The sequence below is a fragment of the Enhydra lutris genome, unplaced genomic scaffold, assembly GCF_002288905.1.
Source record: "Enhydra lutris kenyoni isolate GAN:26980312 unplaced genomic scaffold, ASM228890v2 scaffoldscaffold9, whole genome shotgun sequence".
Taxonomy (NCBI): Eukaryota; Metazoa; Chordata; class Mammalia; order Carnivora; family Mustelidae; genus Enhydra; species Enhydra lutris.
In genome coordinates, this window is record NW_019154093.1 from 45,125,926 (window position 1) to 45,145,617 (window position 19,692).

Here is a 19,692-nt window from a genome sequence, read left to right on the forward strand (position 1 = left end):
GAAAACAGAACAACTTTGTTACTGTAACCACAATTAAAAGCCCAAAAGAATCTCATTTCTAATAAAAACAATACCTTGCTTCTTGTAATATTCCTCCCAAGCTTTTGAATAATCTTGTGTCTGCCCTTGTTGACCTAAAAAAAACCCCCTAAATTTTAATACAAAATTATATCCACTGTAAGTACAGGTTATAAAGACAAGCACAGAGGGTCAGAATTGCTCCTGTTTTATTTTATATATTCATTAGTGTCCTATTTTATTTTAAATAGTTATTAGAAAATGATACTTGTAATTCAAAAATCAGAATGCTGTTTCTTTTTGCCTTATATTAATCATTAACTTTTAGTTCTAGAGTATGACTATCAATAAAAAACAAAATCGAAACCATCCGCACAGTTTTAACTAGGAAAGGAGAAGATTTAAGTATCTTAATGCAAAATTTGAAAATTAATGTTCTAAAATGAGTTTGGAAAGTACTTCAAGTAAGCAATCTATGGTACCCTGGTACTGATGCTGGGCACAGGGATGGGAAAAACCTTTATTTTTTTGGTCTTATTCATTTGGATGTTACACTATAGGTTTTAAATAAAATGTAAATCCTTAATGGAGAAAAAGAACATTTTTGAGAACAAAAAAACCCCACCTGAAAGCTATTAAATATTTTATTTTTTTAAGATCTTGTCAAGATTTTTGTTTCCTGATTAGTAACCTATAACCTGTATGTACAAAGACTAATCTTCAAGATACCTTTTAATAAGATGTTAAGAGTTGCAATACAATGTATTCAAATCACAACAAAATTATATTAAAAGTAACCTGACAATTACTGAAGAGGCTCAAAGCAACAGTGACCAATGAAACATAAAACCCACAGCTTTCATGAGCAGCTTTTTCTAGGCAGTGTAACTTCTGAATTTAGAGACTAAAGAGACTTAACAACCTAAATATATTCACAAAACTAAAATTGGCTCCGGATTAAAAAAAACTTAGCAAAACTCACACACACAGCAACAAAAGACACTTTCCTAACAATCAAGGAAATTTAAATATGGTGTGTACATTGATAATATTACTGAAATAATCTAAGTCTGCAACTTAACTTTGTAAAGGCTTAGGCACAATAAATACGTACGCACACACAGACACAATGTACATACGGTAAGCTTTTAAGAAGTGTTGAATTTGAGTGAATATAAATATGGGTGTTTGCTGTACTATTTTCCAGTTTTCTGAAGGTATAAAATTTTTTAAATAAAAAGGTGGTGAGAAAGAACACGTGTTTTCTTATTTAGCTCCTTTGAGAATTTTATTTAGCTTGTAATTACTTGACCTGATGAATTATGGCTAGACAAAAAATACTGAAGCACAGACACAGAGAAAGCTCTTTTTATGTTTTGCTGGATACTGCCAACAAGGTTAACTTTATATAGTTGCAGAAATTAGTATCTATCAGCATCACAAAACTGGCTGAATAGAAGCAATTAAGTGAAGCTAATTTTAACATTTATGAGTAACTTTAAAAACCCAAGAAAAACCTCCCTTCTATAAATAACAGCAGAGAAAGCCCATGTAATACAAACAAAATTCTTATTTTTGCTTTTCCTAATTCTCTTCAAAGAGGAATTGAGTTTAACATACTGATCCTATGAGGAGACACTAAATTAAAGCAAATCTGAAACAGGTTTCAATGACAACTGCCAAATACCCCAGATTATCAACAGTAATAAAACTACACAATGTCTCTTACAAACTATACACCTGAAAACCTGCTGATTTAAGGCCAAACTTGGTTAAGACACCAACAATTTTTACTTTGGGTTTACAAAAAGGAACTGATCACTGTCAAGATACTCATTTTAGAGGCAAAATAATGTAAGATGGTAGAAACAGGGAGACACATTAAGAAAATTCATCAAACTCAAATGTTCCCTTCCCTCCCTCCCCTCAAGTATTTCTGTGGAAAGTGAAAGGTAAACATGTTAGACTCTAAGGAAAACAAACACTTGGTAAGTCGTAACCACCTCACACTCCAATCTTGAAGGTGTCCAAAGAAAAACTCAACTCATGCCTCCAATCTGAGGGACAAATGTGATTTATCTTGCCCTGCAGAAAGTAACCGAAGAACTCTTCCTATCTACTTCAGACTTGGCTATCCCCTAGCCTTTTGTGCCTCTCTGCCCCTTTTACAAATGTCCTTAGCTTGCTCCCTTTATCCTTAGGTTCAAAAACTGTTTTGAGGCCAGATAGTTTTAGTTTATGCTTTAGAACACTACTTAATATTTACATATAAGTTTACAATATGTAAGAGGTTTTACTTTCTTTCATTTTTTTTTAAAGATTTTTTATTTATTTGACAGAGAGAGAGATCACAAGTAGGCAGAGAGGCAGGCGAGGGGTAGGGGGAGGCTCCCTGCTGAGCAGAGAGCCCAGATGTGGGGCTTGATCCCAGGACCCTGATATCATGACCTGGTTTTACTTTCATTTTACTCAAGAAATGAGACTTGGCCTAGAGTTCATATATAACATTCTATTATTACAGCCCAACACTCTAAATTATCTCTCTAAACACCTGCATCTTTCCCACAACCACTTTTTCCCTACCACTCACCCTCCACCACCCATCCCCCTGGGCCTTTACCCATTAAGGTATCACACACCAAAGGTGACAGTCTACTATATCAGTGTTTAACACTGTAAGGGCCTTCCTCAACTCTCAGCTTTTCCAAAAATGCCTTCACTATCCCTCTTCCAAAGGGTAACTGCCAGTCTCTACTTTGAAATCCTGTTTCATCTCTTTTGGGTGTTTACTTATTACAAAAGTTTCCTTCATTCTAGCTTCAAAAATACCTACCTTTCCATGTTGGCTGCCATTCCTTAGTAAGACTTAAAATTTCCTTCATTAACTCTCTATAATCTCATCTTTATGACTTTCTCTCCTAAATTCTGATGGTGTTAATCCTAGGAAATTCAGGGGCACCTGGGTAGCTCAGTGGGTTGGGCCTCCGCCTTCAGCTCAGGTCATGATCTCAGGTTCCTAGGATCAAGCCCCACATTGGGCTCTCTGCTTAGCAGGGAGCCTGCTTCCCCCCCCACCCCCGCCTGCCTCTCTCCCTACTTGTGATCTCTGTCAAATACATAAGATCTTCAAAAAAAAATCCTAGGAAATTCAGATTTAAAAACTTAACTCCTGTTTCAAGAGGCTTATTTACTTATAAGCAAACAATGACAAATTTACAGTATTAGTATTTCGTGTTAAGAGAAGCAGCTGAGGGGGCGCCTGGGTGGCTCAATGGGTTAAAGCCTCTGCCTTCGACTCAGGTCATGATCCCCAGAGTCCTGGGATGGAGCCCCATCGGGCTCTCTGCTCTGCAGGGAGCCTGCTTCCCCCTTTCTCTCTGCCTGCCTCTCTGCCTACTTTTGATCTCTGTCTGTGAAATAAATAAATAAAATCTTTAAAAAAAAAAGAGAGAGAGAGAGAAGCAGCTGAAGGGCACCTGGGTGGCTCAGTGGGTTAAGCCTCTGCCTTCGGCTCAGGTCAAGCCCCTCATGGGGCTCTCTGCTCGGAGGGGAGCCTGCTTCCCCCACCCCCTGGCCTACTTGTGTTCTCTGTCAAGTAAACAAAATTAAAAAAAATAAATAAATAAAAATAAAAAAAGAGAAGCAGCTGAAATTTGCCTTCAAAAGCTGGGACAACCTGTCCAGTTTGGTAAAGAGGACACTGGACTGGGAATTGGAATGTCCAAAGTCCTAGAAAATCCCAGTTCTGCCACTGGAAGAGTTCAACTTGGCCTCTCCAAACAAGGGAGTTGGATTTGGAGATAAAGATTTTTATCTCCCTAATATTTTATTAATTTCTTCCCTTTCATTTAAAATTTTGAGGGCATCTGGCTGGCTCAGTCACTTAAACACCTGACTCTTGATTTTGGCTCAGGTCATGATCTGAGGGTGGTGGGGTCAAGCCCAGCATTGGGCTTCACGCTTGGAATGGAGTCTGCTTCTCTCCCCCTCTGTTCCTCTCCTTGCTCACAAGCTCTCTCTCTGAAATAAACATAAAAATCTTAATAAAAAAGTAAAATATAAAAATTTTGAAAACTGTCTCAGTAAAGCATGAGACTCGATCTCAGGGTTGTGTGTTAAAGTTGCATGTTGGTATACAGATTACTTTAAATACATACACAGAAACATACATACATAAGATCAATCTTAAAAACTAATTTAAGGTCACTCATGTGTGGTTGTTCTAAAAGTATCCTACCTAAAGACTAGTAATGCACCTAGGAGAAATGAGGGTAAAGCAACCAGTCATTTAACAAAAGAACTTTTAAAGGAAAAAACAGACTTTGTAGCTATCATTAAAGACCTGGCAATTTAACATTATTTTCTTTAAGATTTACAAGTGAGAGAATCCTCTGCTCCATAAATTAACAGCTGATCACTGTCATGCTACAGAAAAACACACAACTGGGGAAAAGGGGGAAAAAAAAAAAGGGTAGGGGATAAGGAGGTTCTTAAGCCAAACACAGTATTATTTAATTATTTCTGTAACTTTTTTTTCTCCACAAAGGATTCAACAGAGTCCAGGACACTATGTATAAAATTAAAATTTTATAGTCAGCAGAGTAAAGATAGAAAATGAAAAAAGAATGGCAAGGTGAGAAGTCTATCCTTAAAAATCTGAATGGTATTAAGACCTCACAGATTACATTCAACACACACCCCTCACTTTGGGCAAGTATTAAAAAGTTAAACAGTAATTAATGGCTATGCTGCAAATGAATGATAAAATACACAAAAACACAAGTTGCACCAATTCCCCAATAATTCTCTAGTCCACAAACAGGCCTATTTTTACTCATTTTTAATATTAACATAGGGAACATCTCTGGCATATTAACCACCGTGAAAATTCAAGTCAGATCCAATGATCTTTAACTGCAGCAATTGCAAATGTTCAAATCTTTAAAATGGTGACACTATTTCATAAAAGTTAGGGTGACCCTAAGTTCTGACAGAATAGCATCCTCAGTTATTCTCGAACTATCCATATCTGAACAATAAATTATATTATCACCCTAAATAGAATATACTGTTTGGGAGGAAAACAATTTTTCTTTCTTTAAACAGATTATCAAGCTCTGTAGAACATTCTTATCACCAGGTAATTGTATCCTACACAAAAAGATTAATATAACTACCCTTCTGGAATTTCTTCTTTCTGTGGAGGATGACAAAACATCCATGGGCAAAGAAAACATTGAAATTTACATTGAGAATCTCAAATAGACTGTAACTTATGAGAAAATTCTACCATCTTTAGATCTGTTCTATACCAGTGAAAGATGGGTAAGTCTGTTTAGCTTTCTTTTATGACAAGTGGCTGCGGTATACATGTGTTAATTTTAGATGAATAACACCACAGGCTTCTAAAAGCAAAAACTATTTGTTCAGAAATACAGCTGACCCTTGAACAACTCAGGGATTATGGGTACCGACCCCTGTACAGTTGAAAACCCAAATGTAACTTTGACTTCCCCAAAACCGAACTGATAGCCTTCTGCTGACCAGAGGTCTTACAGATAGCACAATTAACACATATTTTGCATGTTTAACTATTACATACTGTATTCTACGACAGACTAAGCCAAAAAACAAAACAGAACAAAAACCCTAAGAAAATCATAAAGAAAATTCATTTACAGTACTGTGAAAAAAAAAATCTGCTTATAAGTAGTCCCATTAAGTTCAAACTTACATTGTTATTCAAGGGTTAACAGTAATAATTCCCAGGTTCCAAGTGGTCCCAGGAAAAAGCAAATTTGGGAGATAGACTTGGGATTTATGCCCTCTTGGGAGTTCAAAATCTGCTGCTACCACTCGGTAGCTATACAAATGATGTGTTAGTGGAAATATAGTTCTTTTCATTCATAACAGTTTGTAGTAATATACTTGGCAAAGTACTTGATTAACAATTGTATCCTCCATGAGAATATAACCAGAAGGGCAGGGGCTCCTAGCTATTATGCCCATAATCACATTCTCAGCTCTATCGTTAAGTCTGGCATGTAGTATATGCTCTACAGTTACTTAATGGAAATGGCTTTTCTGGGTGACTTTTTCCTTTTTCATATATACAAATGTTATTTAAGTAATTAATGTAGTATGTCACTGTCAGTTTTACTTTGCAGCAGAAAATACCACATACAACCCTTTTTTTGCTTGGCACTCCAGAATTTAACCTATGCCAGTTAGGCTTCTAATATATGTAACTATCTTTGACAAAAGCCAAGTAACACCCAGTGTTATGTGTGCCAATGGAGCAATTTTTAGTTTCAATTATTAAGTGGTTGACAAATGCATTTAGAAATAAAAAGACTTCCTTGTTATGTGACCACAAACTTAAGAATTATCTGTAACAATCCCAGTACACCTAAAAGTTCAGTGATTTTAGAATGCATTCAACTATTCTCCACTTCAAGATTTTAAAAGTTAAATATAAAAAAAGTCTCAGTAATAAAAAAAATTCAAACATCATTTTATCGGAATCTTCATCCTTCTATGTGGTATTTACTAAATGCTTCAATTTCAATTTAATTAAATGTATAAAAAAGAAATGTAGAACATACCCATTTTCTTGTAATACTCTTCCCAAGCCTTGGTATAATCAACCTGTCCAGCTGGAGCTGGATTCTGCTGATCTCCTTGTTTAAGAAAAACAAAAACAAAATAAGATTAAGGGTTTCCAAAGACATTCTTGGCCCTTTCCTTCTGTTGAGTGGAGAAATTGGGAGCAGCCTGCCATAGTGACTGAGGGTGCTGTGTGGTAGTGGGATTCTTGCTCCTGCCAAAGACACAGAAAGCAGGAGGTATAGAGACAGTCAACAGAAAAAAATCTGTCTATGTACAATGGAAGAATAGTCACACTGAGCATTTAATTCATTGGTTAAATAAGGAAACACACTGAATATACAAGGTCTTTCACAATTTATAAGCATGGAAAGGGAAAAAGCTACAAAGAACCCTGAAGTGTTATAATGGAATTACAGGGGATACGACAATCTTAGAAATATATACATGTATAAATATTTATGTTGTTTCATGACTGTGTATACAGATATACACACAGGTAAATTTCCTAGCTCTTTATGCTGAAAGGATTTAGAAGCAATGACACCTTGGTAGCAACGAACACACTGAGTTTGGTTTCTTGGATGATGGTATTTATTAAATGGAATCAGGGCTCCTTGGAAAAATGGCTGATTCTAGAAGCTTGAGCCCAGGAAGCACAAAATAATGTTATTGTGCAAGAAAGTAAGGATGTGCTTGAAGAATGACAGACATGTCAAAAGAATACAGGAGCCATCTTGAAGGTACTCCTGATTGGCCAAAGCTAGGGCAATCTGTTGATCAAATAGTATAGACAGTTTAAAACATGACATGTTGAAAAAAACAGGAGGCCATACTGGTATAAATAGAAAAAATACTTCTTCCCTACAGTACAATACCAACTAAGATATATAAATATAAAATGAATGATGTAAAAAAAATTATCATCATAGTTGTAGCTGAATCAGGAATGTTATCATAAAAGCTGCTGTTAGGAATAGAATACTCCTATAATCTCAGTATAAATTCTCCAACAATTTTTACTTTCAAAGAGAAAAATGCAATTTTATGGTATAAAAACCTGGTGAACACCAACATGATGAAGTGACTATGGTTACCATCTCCAGGAATGAAGCGGGTCAACATTATGTGACCCCATGATATAATGCCTAAGAGCACAGGATTATTTCTGAGGTACTGCCAACTCCCAAATAGGACCTCAAGAGCATGACATTATTATTGTGAGAAAAAGTTGAAGGAACCTATGTTGATCTGATTGTCATTACATAAAACAAAATGTTTGTACTTTTTTGCCGGATGGGATCCTGGATCAGAAAAGAGAAACTGAGGGGACAACTGGTGAAATCTGAGTAAAGGTTCTGCATTGGGACAGTAATGATGTATCAATGCTGACTGCTTAAGAGCGCTGTATGATGGTAATGTATTTTTGGAGTAATGCAGAAAGGGTACTTAAGGTTACTGGGACATGATGTGTACAGCCTGATCTTAAAATGGTCCTGAAAAACTACTGGTAATGGATATGGACATGTATGACAGGCTAATGGGACAAACGGGAGGTGGGGATAAAATATTAACAACTAGGTTACCTGGGTGTTCTGTAATATATCTTACAACTTAAACTTTTATGAAAGTTTGCAATTATTTCAAACTTATTTTCAAAAATGGAAAGTCTGCTCACTGAAGCTATAATTAAATATTGTAAAATTTTAGGTTTTATACATTGATGTACTTCATATATAATTCCAAACACAAGTTTCTACTTCTACATACAAAATAAATTCTTTAATTACCATAGTTACCTTGTCCATTGGTTTGGGTTGTAGTTGGTGCACCAGCAGGAGCTGCAGGTGGTGGCTGTGCTTGCTGTTGATAATAGTGAGCATAATAGGCAGCCCAAGCTGCTGAATTTGGATCCGTTCCTGCCTTAGCTAGAATAAACACAAGTTCAACGTTTGCATCTTAAGTCTGTAATCTCTCTCTCTCACACACATACATACTCTTTGGTAGACCCCAAATTAAATGGCTATCAAAAAATAAATAGTAAATGGGAAGTTTTCAATTCTATTAATTAACATTCATTAGCTTTAATTACAGAAAGTGAGGTACAGACATTAAGTGATGTTCCTAGAAAATGAGCTGAATGGCAGAATTAGGATAGGAATAAACATCTTCTGTCTCCAAATTTGATGCTTTGCCTCAAACCATCCTGTTGCCTTAGTTTTTTCCTAAAACTGGTTTTGCCTCAAGCATAGCAGTTCTACATGGCAAATGACTAAAACAAAGGATTTCTAGGAACTAATGTGTACAAGAAACAATTATCTGAGAACTATGAATTCTGTCCTGTCTTGTTTTGGATGTAGAGCCAACATAAAAATCTTAAAAAATAACCAGATTAGCCATATTTCATCTCATCATATTTTACAATAATTATCCTAAAACATACACTTGATATTATTGCCCTACTTGAAATTCTTCATTAATTCCAGAGTCTTCAGGGTTGTCAAAGCTTTTAAGTGCAACATTATCACCACTCAGTATCTTTAATGATCTAACCCCTTGGCTTGTCCTTCCCATTCTAGCCCTATCTTCCCCCATTTGTCAATATTTTTCCAACACAGTAAACTGCTTGTACTTTTCAGAGGTTGCCATGTTCCTTATCTGGCCTTTGACCATGTTATGCTTCCTCATTTCATCCTTCATAAAAATCAAACTCATGCAGTAACAGTTTGAGATCTCTCAGTCAGAAACAGAAATCTCTTCTTGATTCTGTCCTTTATATGAAGAATATCGTATGACACTACAGATACATCTTAAAGTTTATATTATCAAGGAAAATGTAATTTCTTTAGCCAAAGTCTGTATCTATATGAAATCTGTGTAGCCTTTATCCCAAATGGGCATCAAGTCTCAGCTGTTTAATAAAGTTTGAGAAAAAAGGAGCAAGGATTTCTAGAGTGATACAATGGCTAAGGTAATACAATTTTAAGGCATTATCCACCTTCCAAACCTTCCTCAAGTAATAAATGCACTGCTTTTCTAAGTTGCACGTTTATATCTTAATTATGTCATTACCTATATACTAATACAAGTATTTCATTTGACACCATCTCTGGCCAGAGAAACTAAGACAAAACAGACTTCAGAAAATGATACTTGAACTCCTGAATGTGTAGAGGGTGTAACAGAACCAGTCCAACAGTTAGACATAACTAATACATACACAGAGATTTTATTAATTATTCATTCAACATGATTATCCTTCATTTATCATTTTAAAGGTAAGAAAAAAGATACAGAGGGATTAAAAAACTTGCTTACTATCACACAATTATTAAAGGTGTAGCATTAGGACTTATCTGGGTCTGTCTCACTCTGAAATCTAAGTTCTTGACTTCTACATAAATTCTTAATAGCCCATTTTTTTTTTTTAAAGATTTTAGTTATTTATTTGACAGAGAGCTCACATGTAGGCAGAGAGGCAGACAGAGAGAGAGGGGGGAAGCAGGCTCCCCGCTGAGCAGAGAGCCCGATGTGTGACTCGATGCCAGGACTCTGAGATCATGACCTGAGCCGAAGGCAAAGGCTTAACCCACTGAGCCACCCAGGCACCCCAATAGCCCATTTTTTTTAATAGAAAAAGATTTAGTTCAGAAAATACGAACTTTGTCATGGCCATATTTAAATACCAGAATGTTAATAAGTTCACCAGAAGTTTCATCTAAGTAAATTATTTTGGTTTTTACATAATGCAAAATCTAATATAAGCAATATCTATCCCTAGCTATCATCTTTTAGCTAAATGGGTTACTTCATTTTCCAAAGGCAATGCTGTAAGCCATATTCATCAACCAATTCTTAATGTGGTGACTTCACTACTACTTCCAGTGTGAAATCAAGACTGTGATAGAGATTACTTCTAATTCCCAACATTCTCTCAATCATGTTACTGATCCAAACAGTGCTCATAAGGTGCAATCCTACAAATCCAAGTTTCTCAATATAAATTCACCACTTAACTCGCTCAAACTCTTGAATCTCTTAAATTATGTGATTTTTCTGTCTAATCACAGCATCCTAGTTGGCTTACAAGAGGGAATGGAAAGTCTTTTCATTCTTAAAAGATGTTTATACTATTATACACTAAATTATATTTAACTGTCTTTCAGTCCATCATAGCATTGCTAACATTTAGAGTGTACTTTTCTGCTATAGAACATAAACTAATCTTTGCATACCCACATCCTAGCACACTCAAGTTGTTTCTTGAATGAGTGTAGTTGTAGTTATTTGCTTATTGTCATGCTGTGCAATCATATTTCAAAGAGCACACTTCCTATGAAATTAAAGTATGTTACAATATAGGACCACATTTAAATAACAAGAATGTTTAATCAAATTCACTAAAACAATTGCATTTAAATCAATTATTTAGGTTCTTTTAAAAAATAAATACACTAGTGTGGAAAGGAATCCATAATTCAGTACCTTCCTTGAAACTACTCCAGTGAAAGAGGCCTAAAAGATAGGTAGTAGGTGAGAAAGAAGGATCATAAATAAGTGTTAACTGATTTTGATGAATGCCCCTTGGACCATCATGAAAAGAAAACTAGAAGATGGCAGATGCAGGAACAAAATAGAATGTATATATAAAATCCAGATCTGAACAGAGAAAACATATAACTTAATGTATTTTTGAGTTCTAACATGCAGACATTAAACACAGCCCTGTTTTTTACTAATATGTGAGGTTACCATATCAGGAATATGAAAACGGCTTTTATATTTGAGAACTTCAAAGTTTAATACTCAAGTATTAAATGCTCCATTAGACACTAAAATAATTCTATAAATAAATGTACATTATTCTTTCATGGATAATGTCACAATTACACATTACACATTTTGATGGCACTAGTATTTAAAACTAAGACATTGTATTTCTTCCTGCAGCTTCTGGCTTTTAAAACTATGCTCTTATCACTTTGAAAGGGCAGAAAGCCAAATTCAAGTAGAAAAAAGTTCACTGAAAACAAACCATATACACACCAATCTTATACACGGAGGTAAAACCAGAAACTAAGACTCCCACTGAAATAGTCAGTGCAGAAAATGCACACAATGTAGAACTGACATTAGAAAATCTAGGAGGATAACAGGAATGATAATACAGATTACACATGAATAATAAATGTCTTTTACCTGGATCAGGAGGGGCCTGTTGCTGCCAGTGTGGATATGCATTTCCCCACCCCTGGGGAGCATAAGGAGCTGGAGGACCACTGAAAAGAAAGAAAGAAAATATAAAAATGCAATTTACCAAAAGCTATAATCTTTGGGCGGGTGGGGACCCCAGAACCAAACTCAGTACTTACTGAGGAGCAGGACCGGGTGGTCCTGGATTATAAGGTGCAGGGTTGTATGGTCCCATTGGAGTTCCAGGCCCTGGAGGCCCAGGAGGTCCATGGGGGCCTGGGACACCATGGGGCCCATGGGGTACAGGTGGCCCTAAAGGATTTACTGGACCCTATAAAAAAGCAAAAAGATGTACAAAAAAAAAAAAAATCAGAAAAATGGTAATGGCTGAACAAGTCAAAGGCTGAATTAACCTTCCATTTCTACCCTTTTATATAGCCACAAGCAACATATTTTAGATTTTCCTTCATCTCCTCATTCATGTTGCTTAAACTCTTTACCACACTGAGACATGTAAATTCATTACAATCAACAGCATCAGCAAAGAACTGAAACATCTCCTTTACCTTCCATTCTATTCCTTTCAGACTATTCCCTTCTGTTATTTTGCTTTCCTTTTTATAGTTCTTTTACCACTCCTTTATCATTTTAGTCATGGAAATATGTTGTCTCTAGCTTTTCTTTTTCTGTATACGTTCTACATCTACTTTTAAAAAAAAACATTTTATTTATTTATTTGACAGAGAGAGATCAAAACTAGGCAGAACAGCAGGCAGAGAGAGGGGGAAGCAGGTTCCCTGCTGAGCAGAGAGCCTGATGTGGGGCTCGATCCCAGGACCCTGAGATCATGACCTGAGCCAAAGGCAAAGGCTTTAACCCACTGAGCCACCCAGGTGTCCCTGGATCTTCATATTTATATCATACTACATAGTTAATAATGCTTAGTTGATTTTCCTGTTCATAATCCAACTTGTAAAGACCACTAGCCTAGATTTAACTACCCTAAACACAGCTTTTGTGCAGTTAATACGGATAATAACATTTTGGAGCAAACTGCTTAAATCACATTTGGTTGTCTATTTTCTCACTGCAAAATAATGAAGCTAAACTTCATGACTTTTAAAATCCTTTTTATTATTTTATCCTTTTAAGTCTCTACCTCCTGTCATTATCACTCACTTCCATTATCCATAAACAATCCTTTCCAAAAAGTAAAAATGGATTATTGAAAAAGTATCAGTTATTTTTACAGGGCTATGTGCCAGACACTCATCCCTACAACCCTGTAAAGCAGCTACTATTATTCTCCTTTATAGATGAACAAACGGGAGGCAAACAGAGTATAAATAGCTTACTCCAAGGTCACAAAGTTAGTAAATGAGTCTGAGTATTCTGAATCCTAACAACATGACTTCAGAGTCTCATGCTCTTAACCACCATACTAAACTGCTTCTCGGTAACAATCTATCTTTTTGACCATCAAGTTATTAGAAACCTTGATCTATGCATGTTAGGAATCATAAAACCCTAAACCAAGACGTGTTCATTTTTCTAGCATCAATCTCTGCCACTACCAAGTTCGGAATTATTTTCTTCACGTTTTTAAACACTTACTGTCCATACCACAGAACTTACAATGTCTGTATGTATTTTTAGAATACATTCTTTCTATTTTTAAGTAATCTCTACACCCAACGTGGGGCTTGAACTCACAACCTTAGATCAACAGCTAAATGCTCTACTGACTGAACCAGCCAGGAACCCCTATAAGACATTCTTTAGGCATCTTTTATACACCTATTTGTCTTTCTCTGTAGACAGAAACAGGGTCAAACTTCTATTGTATTCCACCCACAGTGTGGCAAACATCAAGGAGAATTTTCCTAAGAAATTCTAATTGTTATTAATAACTTAAGATGCTCCCTTATGCTCTATAGTAAAAGAATGCAAGAAAACACTAGTTCCTCATTTATAAGCAAGCACATTTAAGACTCTATGAATTTTTTGTACTACCACCAGGAAACTGTTCTACCACCAGGAAAAAATTTGCAAATTTGGCCATGTGTCTGAATCACCTGGAACACCCTTCTAAAATCAGATGCTGGGCCCTGTTCCAGACATTCTGAATCAGAGCTGTGTGGTATGAGTAGAGGTGGAAAGCATTCAAGTAGTATATATTTTAAAACTTCCTAAAAGTCACTGCCAGTCTAAGAGTTGGATTTGTAAATTTCTACTCTAAAGTGGGGGATGCATTTAATTCATATCTGCCTCACGAGGGCTGAGTAAAATAAACCCATATTAAATACTGAATTCCCATTAACAATGCCCTTCAAGTATACTCTATAACCCTCCAACCCTAACATCAAGTAACATTATCCATTTTCTACTTATCCCCACCCAAATACAAGTTTCTAAACCCTTATAAATGTATATTTAACTGGGTTATTTTTCACTGCTCGAGAGTCTTCTCTATGTTACATGTACCCATTATATGATGAAACATAGTCTTAAGACTAGAAATTGTCATTTTTCTATATAGCAGTTATAGGAACATGTGAATTAATGTCTTATTTAACTAAGAGGGTCTATGTATAAACTAAAGTTAGTTATCTATTTATGTATTTGTTTTTTTTGAACTCTTTTTTTTAAAGATTTTATTTATTCATTAGAGACTTGAGCACACAAGCAGGGTTGGGGATAGGGAGGAGCAGGCTCCCCGCTGAGCAGGGAGCCCAATGTGGGGCTCAAACCCAGGACACCCCAGGATCACGACCCCAGCCGAAGGCAGATGCCCAACCGACTGAATCAGGCGTCCCTATTTATTTTTTAAGTAAGCTCTCTGCCCAATGTGGGGGCTTGAATATCAAGATTCACATGCTCTACCAACTGAGCCAGGCATGCACCCCTAGAAATTGAAGTTTAAAGCACACTCACACCAATCTTTTCTTCTATAAGTTGCCGCGCATAGTCTATTTGCTGTGGAGTGCCACGAATTGTAAATAATTTCATATTAGGATCTGCATTAGGTGGAGGATTTCTCTGAAGTTCTATTCTTGCACCAGACTGTTGGCTTATGCTTTTTATGGTTTCACCTCCTAAAATCAAAAAACACAATAATTTCTCTAAAGATCCAAAGGATACAAAAGTAACTACCTAAGTGAAAATGGTCACAAGAGAGCCATAAAAGTTTTGAGCAGTATCCCATCTGCCAATATTCTTTTAGATTTTCCATTTATTCTACACTTGTAAATCAAGTTCTATAAGGCATTTCATGCTTCTCCTAAAACACGTTCAAGTTTTTAAGACCTAAATTAGTATGTCTATACCCAACCATAAAATGAATTATAACAGAAAAACTAACTTATCAAAATATCTGGCTCAAATAAATTGCTTTTACAAGTAACATAAACCAACACACTTACTAAAAAATCCTAAATTTTAAGAAGATGTGAGTTAGGAAAAAGCAAATGACACAAATACCAAACCACTTTTTCGGTTGAAAGTTTCTTACATTAATAATTAAAACTGTTGGTCCCTTCTCTAGTAGCCAATGTGATTCATATCGCATTTTTATTTTATATATAAGGCCCTTCCTTTATGTTTTTGTTACAAATCAACGTAAGATACAGCCAAGGAAAAATCACTGCTACTGGTGTACATTAGAAATAGCATCCAGAAAAATCAGGTCATGTGTTAAATTTTTCCTATATATCAAAACATTAAGAGTTTAAAATACATTGCCTTTTCCTATTATTAATCCAGTTTTCCCAGTTGGTACAATGAAATTAAATTCCTGTAGTCCACCAGGTGGTCCCATGTTCCAGTTGCCTTGACCTCTACCTCTTCCTCGACCACCAGGTCCAGGTCCACCAGGATTACCAGCCTAGAGAAGGAAAGAAACAAAGTCAACACAGAAGCGTACTCTTCTTTCCATGATAGTCATTCCATGTCTATCTTCCTCAACCTTCATTTTCCTAAACCACAAGTTTAAAGAGGCTGGGAGATGATATGACTGCCAAACAGTCAACAAGTAATACCCACTATTTTTATACTGTGATAAGCAAGACAATCCACTTACATAGCTACCTTCCTGCTCTAAGATGTCTACCTCAAAGCAACTTAAACTTCTTAGTTATTAACAAAGTATCAGCAGACAAATTCTTATACAAAACTAAATGGGAGGGGGGACCCTTTCAGACTTGAAGAAAAATATTTTTTAAATGAAAACAAAACAATGAAAATATTAACATCTGTCAAACCTGAACACTTCGAAGAAGGTCTGTAATAATTTCTGCAGCATGCTGACATCGGTCTGGAGGTCCTGTTATTTGTGCTATTCTATCAGGTGTTGTTCCATCATCTTCAAAACAAACAAAATGGTTTGAGTTAGCAACAATGCATGTCAAAAAAGTAACTGCTAATAACATATAGATAACGAAATATGTACTCACCTGGCTTAAACTGAATTCGAACACCAGCATCATTTTGTATTTTTTTAATCATCTCTCCATTTCTTCCTATTACAATGCCAACAGCAAATCTTGGAATGGGGACCTTATACAAAGAAAACTAAGTATTAAAGAAAGCTATTCCCTGAAAATTAATCTATCTCAAATCGTAAAAGTATATACAGCACTATGGTTGCATCAAATAGGGTAACAAGATTTATATTCTGTACTCTAAGGTGTAAGTTACGGGGAGAGAGGGCAGGAATCCAATGTTAAAGAAGGCTATGTAACACAGAACAAGAAAAACACATGTATTTATGAATTAGTATACAACCATCTCTAAATGGGTATTTTTACTTACATCTATCCCTTCATTTCCTCCTATTCTTGACCCATACTCATTTCGAACTTCTCTGAAACCACCTTGATCACGGATTAACTCTAACACCATTTCCTTGGCTTGCTGAAGTACAAACAAAACACAAAACAAAACACCCAATTTACAAGGCATGTCTCAAAACACAGTAATTATATTCCTATGTGTTTTGCCCATTCTGTTCCCAAATCCTTCTATGTAAAATATAAACAAGTTTACCTGTACTTTGTATGGGTCTCCTGTAATCCTAAGAGGTTTGTCAGCACCAGTGTTCTGAGGTCCATCTTGAATCATAACCATTTTAACTCCAGCCCGCTCCTATTAATCACAGAAATCATATGTATTAACAAAAGGGAAGTGGAAACGAACTGGCTTCAAAAGAGATGAAAACTAATCACTTTACAGAATAATACCTGAAGTTGTTTAATAGTTTCTCCCCCCTTTCCAATAACTAATCCTGCCTTGCTAGCTGGAATCATGATTTCTTGAACTGCATTTCCTGGTCCATCACCATGGTGGAAGCCAGGGGCTGGTCTTCCTTTTTCAACAATCTGGTCCAATAATCGTTTTGCTGATCTGTTAACAAATTAGGAGTCAAACAATAAGTTATAGCATACTCAAAAACTTATCCAAATACAGAAACACAAAATAATATAATCACATACTTCCCCCATCCCAATTCAGGTTTAGGTGGCTTAAAGCTATTTAACAATTTTAATTAAGAGAACATCAGGGACAAAGAATGATTACACAATAAATTTTCTAGGTATACAATTTGCAGTATTTTTGAGAACAGTCCTAAATTTCAAAGAAGTAGCACTCTACTTTTTTTTCCACTTTACTTTGAAAGTCATCTAAGAATTAAGCTACTCTGCCAATAACTGAATGATGTATTTCCAATTTTAAAACACCACTTTGGTCACTCACACATTAAAATTTATTTATCCATTCAAAAATACTTTAGAAATGTTAACTATATACCAAGGACAATACTAGGTAATAGAATTACAACACTGAATGAAATGCACAGGGTCCCTTCTGGTACAGCTTACCTTGATTAAATAACTAAAAAACAGCATGCTTGGTTAAGTGATACAAACAAAATTAAAACAGAATAAGGGGGACAGAATGTGTACATAAAGATATGCTATTTCATGCAAAGCAGACATAAAAGACTTTACTGATAAGATATCTGAACTAAAATGTAGAGGAACAGAGGGAGAAACTATGAAAATATCAGAGGGCAAAATGTTCCAGAGAGAAGAAACAGGAATTTGCAAAGGTCTCAGATGAGAAGCATGCTTGGTGTGCTGAAAGAACAGAAGCTAAATGGGGCTTAAACACAGTGAGTTGGGAGGAGAGAGGTAAAAAATGAAGTGAGAAAGGTGGCAGGTAAATCAAGCCATGATAAAGACATGGTGAAGCATTAGAGGATCTGAGCAAAGTAATGACATAAACTGATTCATTTTTTTTTTTAAAGATTTTATTTATTTATTTGACAGAGAGAGAGACAGCGAGAGAGGGAACACAGCAGAGGGAGTGGGAGAGGGAGAAGCAGGCTTCCCGTGGAGCAGGGAGCCTGATGAGGGACCCGATCCCAGGACTCTGGGACCATGACCTGAGCCGAAGGCAGACGCCCAACGACTGAGCCACCCAGACACCCCCTGATTCACATTTTAAAAAGATCATATGGCTATACTATTCTAAGAACAGACTACTTCTGAACAAGGCTAAAAAGAATGGAAACATGTTGAAATATAGACAAATGGTCACAGACAAGGTAATAGTATAGAAGATGGCAAGAAGAGGCTGGATTCCAAATAAATTTTGAAGAAAAATGACCAAAGCGTTGCTTATGGATAAATGAAAGACAAGAAAAAGATAAAGGTAATTTTAACAAATTTTTAAATTTATTTTGGAGTGCTCATGTTCAGGGGTGGGGTAGGGGAAGTGGTAGAGGAAGAGGGAAAGTTTCAGGCAGACTCTGCTGAGTGCAGAGTCCAACCTCACAACCCTGAGATCAAGACCTGAGCTGAAACCAAGAGTCCGGTGCTTAAAGGACTGTGCCAACCAGGTACCCAAAGAAAAAGATAAAAGAGTATTAAAACAGTGCTGCCATATACTGAGATGAGTAGAGGACAAATCAGACTGGGTAATGGGGTGGAAAAAAATTATGAACAATCCAAAGTCTGAAATGTCTAGTAAATATTCAAGTGGAAATACTAACTGAGCAGCTTGATAGGACTCTGTAAGTTAGAAAAAGAGAGCAAGGCTGAAAATAACAATTTAGGAGTACATAAAATTTATGATATATAAAGCTACATATTAAAGTTTGTGAAAGAATAAATGAAGTCATCTGAGGAGTACACGTAGACAGACTGTAGGAGGGCTGAATTTTGTGGCACTTTCATACTTGAAAGTTCAGGAAGATAAAGCTGGATGACTAAGAATGACTGAGAAAGCAGCTAGGGAGGGAATATCTCTAGGAAAGTGGTTCCCTCTGTCAAACAATGTTGATGGGTGGAAAGATGCAGAGGCCATATGTGATCTTGAAAAGAGCAACTTCAATGGAACCATGGGAATAAAAGTGATTCATAGAAGTTTAAGACAAAATGAAAACAGATGCAAACGACATGGTGAAGAGAGCTACTCCTTTTAAGGAATTTTATTGTGTAAGGAGGCAGAGAAGTAGAAATGTGAGGTTTGAGTTTTTGTTAAGATGGAGGGATTTTTCAGCATCTTTATATATTGTTAGAAATTAGCTAGAAAATGGGAAAACTAATAGTGCAGGATAAAATCAGTTAAATTTAGGGGCAAGGTCCTTCAGCAGGAAAGAGGGGCTGGCCTCAGGCATATGATTTCATACTTACTGGACAGATTCAGGTGTTCCAGTTAGCATACAAGACCTTTCTGGAAGGCCACCACTGTCTACAATTAAATAAAAAAACACAAAAATATTTTAGGCCAAAAAAAGATAACAATATCACTTTCGATAGTTACTTAAAAAAATACGCTAATTTTCAAGTTACTTTTGAAAATAGCAAGAGAATA

The 19,692-nt window shown here is 36.0% G+C and overlaps 1 protein-coding gene across 22 annotated transcripts in view; it reads right to left on the reverse strand.

The window, feature by feature from the left end:
* LOC111143229 (far upstream element binding protein 1) overlaps positions 1–19,692 on the reverse strand; it is a 35,239-nt gene that overhangs the window by 5,277 nt on the left and 10,270 nt on the right. For 8 of the 22 annotated variants that reach the window (XM_022496810.1, XM_022496819.1, XM_022496823.1 and 5 more), the window contains 12 exons: positions 19,512–19,569; positions 17,055–17,217; positions 16,861–16,959; positions 16,627–16,728; positions 16,269–16,371; positions 16,077–16,177; positions 15,559–15,700; positions 14,752–14,912; positions 11,997–12,148; positions 11,824–11,903; positions 8,424–8,552; positions 6,624–6,698 (listed from right to left, as the gene is read on the reverse strand). In XM_022496810.1, the coding sequence (XP_022352518.1) occupies positions 6,624–6,698; positions 8,424–8,552; positions 11,824–11,903; positions 11,997–12,148; positions 14,752–14,912; positions 15,559–15,700; positions 16,077–16,177; positions 16,269–16,371; positions 16,627–16,728; positions 16,861–16,959; positions 17,055–17,217; positions 19,512–19,569 (1,365 nt within the window). Of the gene's footprint in view, positions 1–74; positions 135–6,619; positions 6,699–8,414; positions 8,553–11,823; positions 11,904–11,996; positions 12,149–14,751; positions 14,913–15,558; positions 15,701–16,076; positions 16,178–16,268; positions 16,372–16,626; positions 16,729–16,860; positions 16,960–17,054; positions 17,218–19,511; positions 19,570–19,692 lie in introns of all 22 variants that reach the window. The other 14 variants (XM_022496805.1, XM_022496808.1, XM_022496806.1 and 11 more) reach the window with 4 other exon arrangements.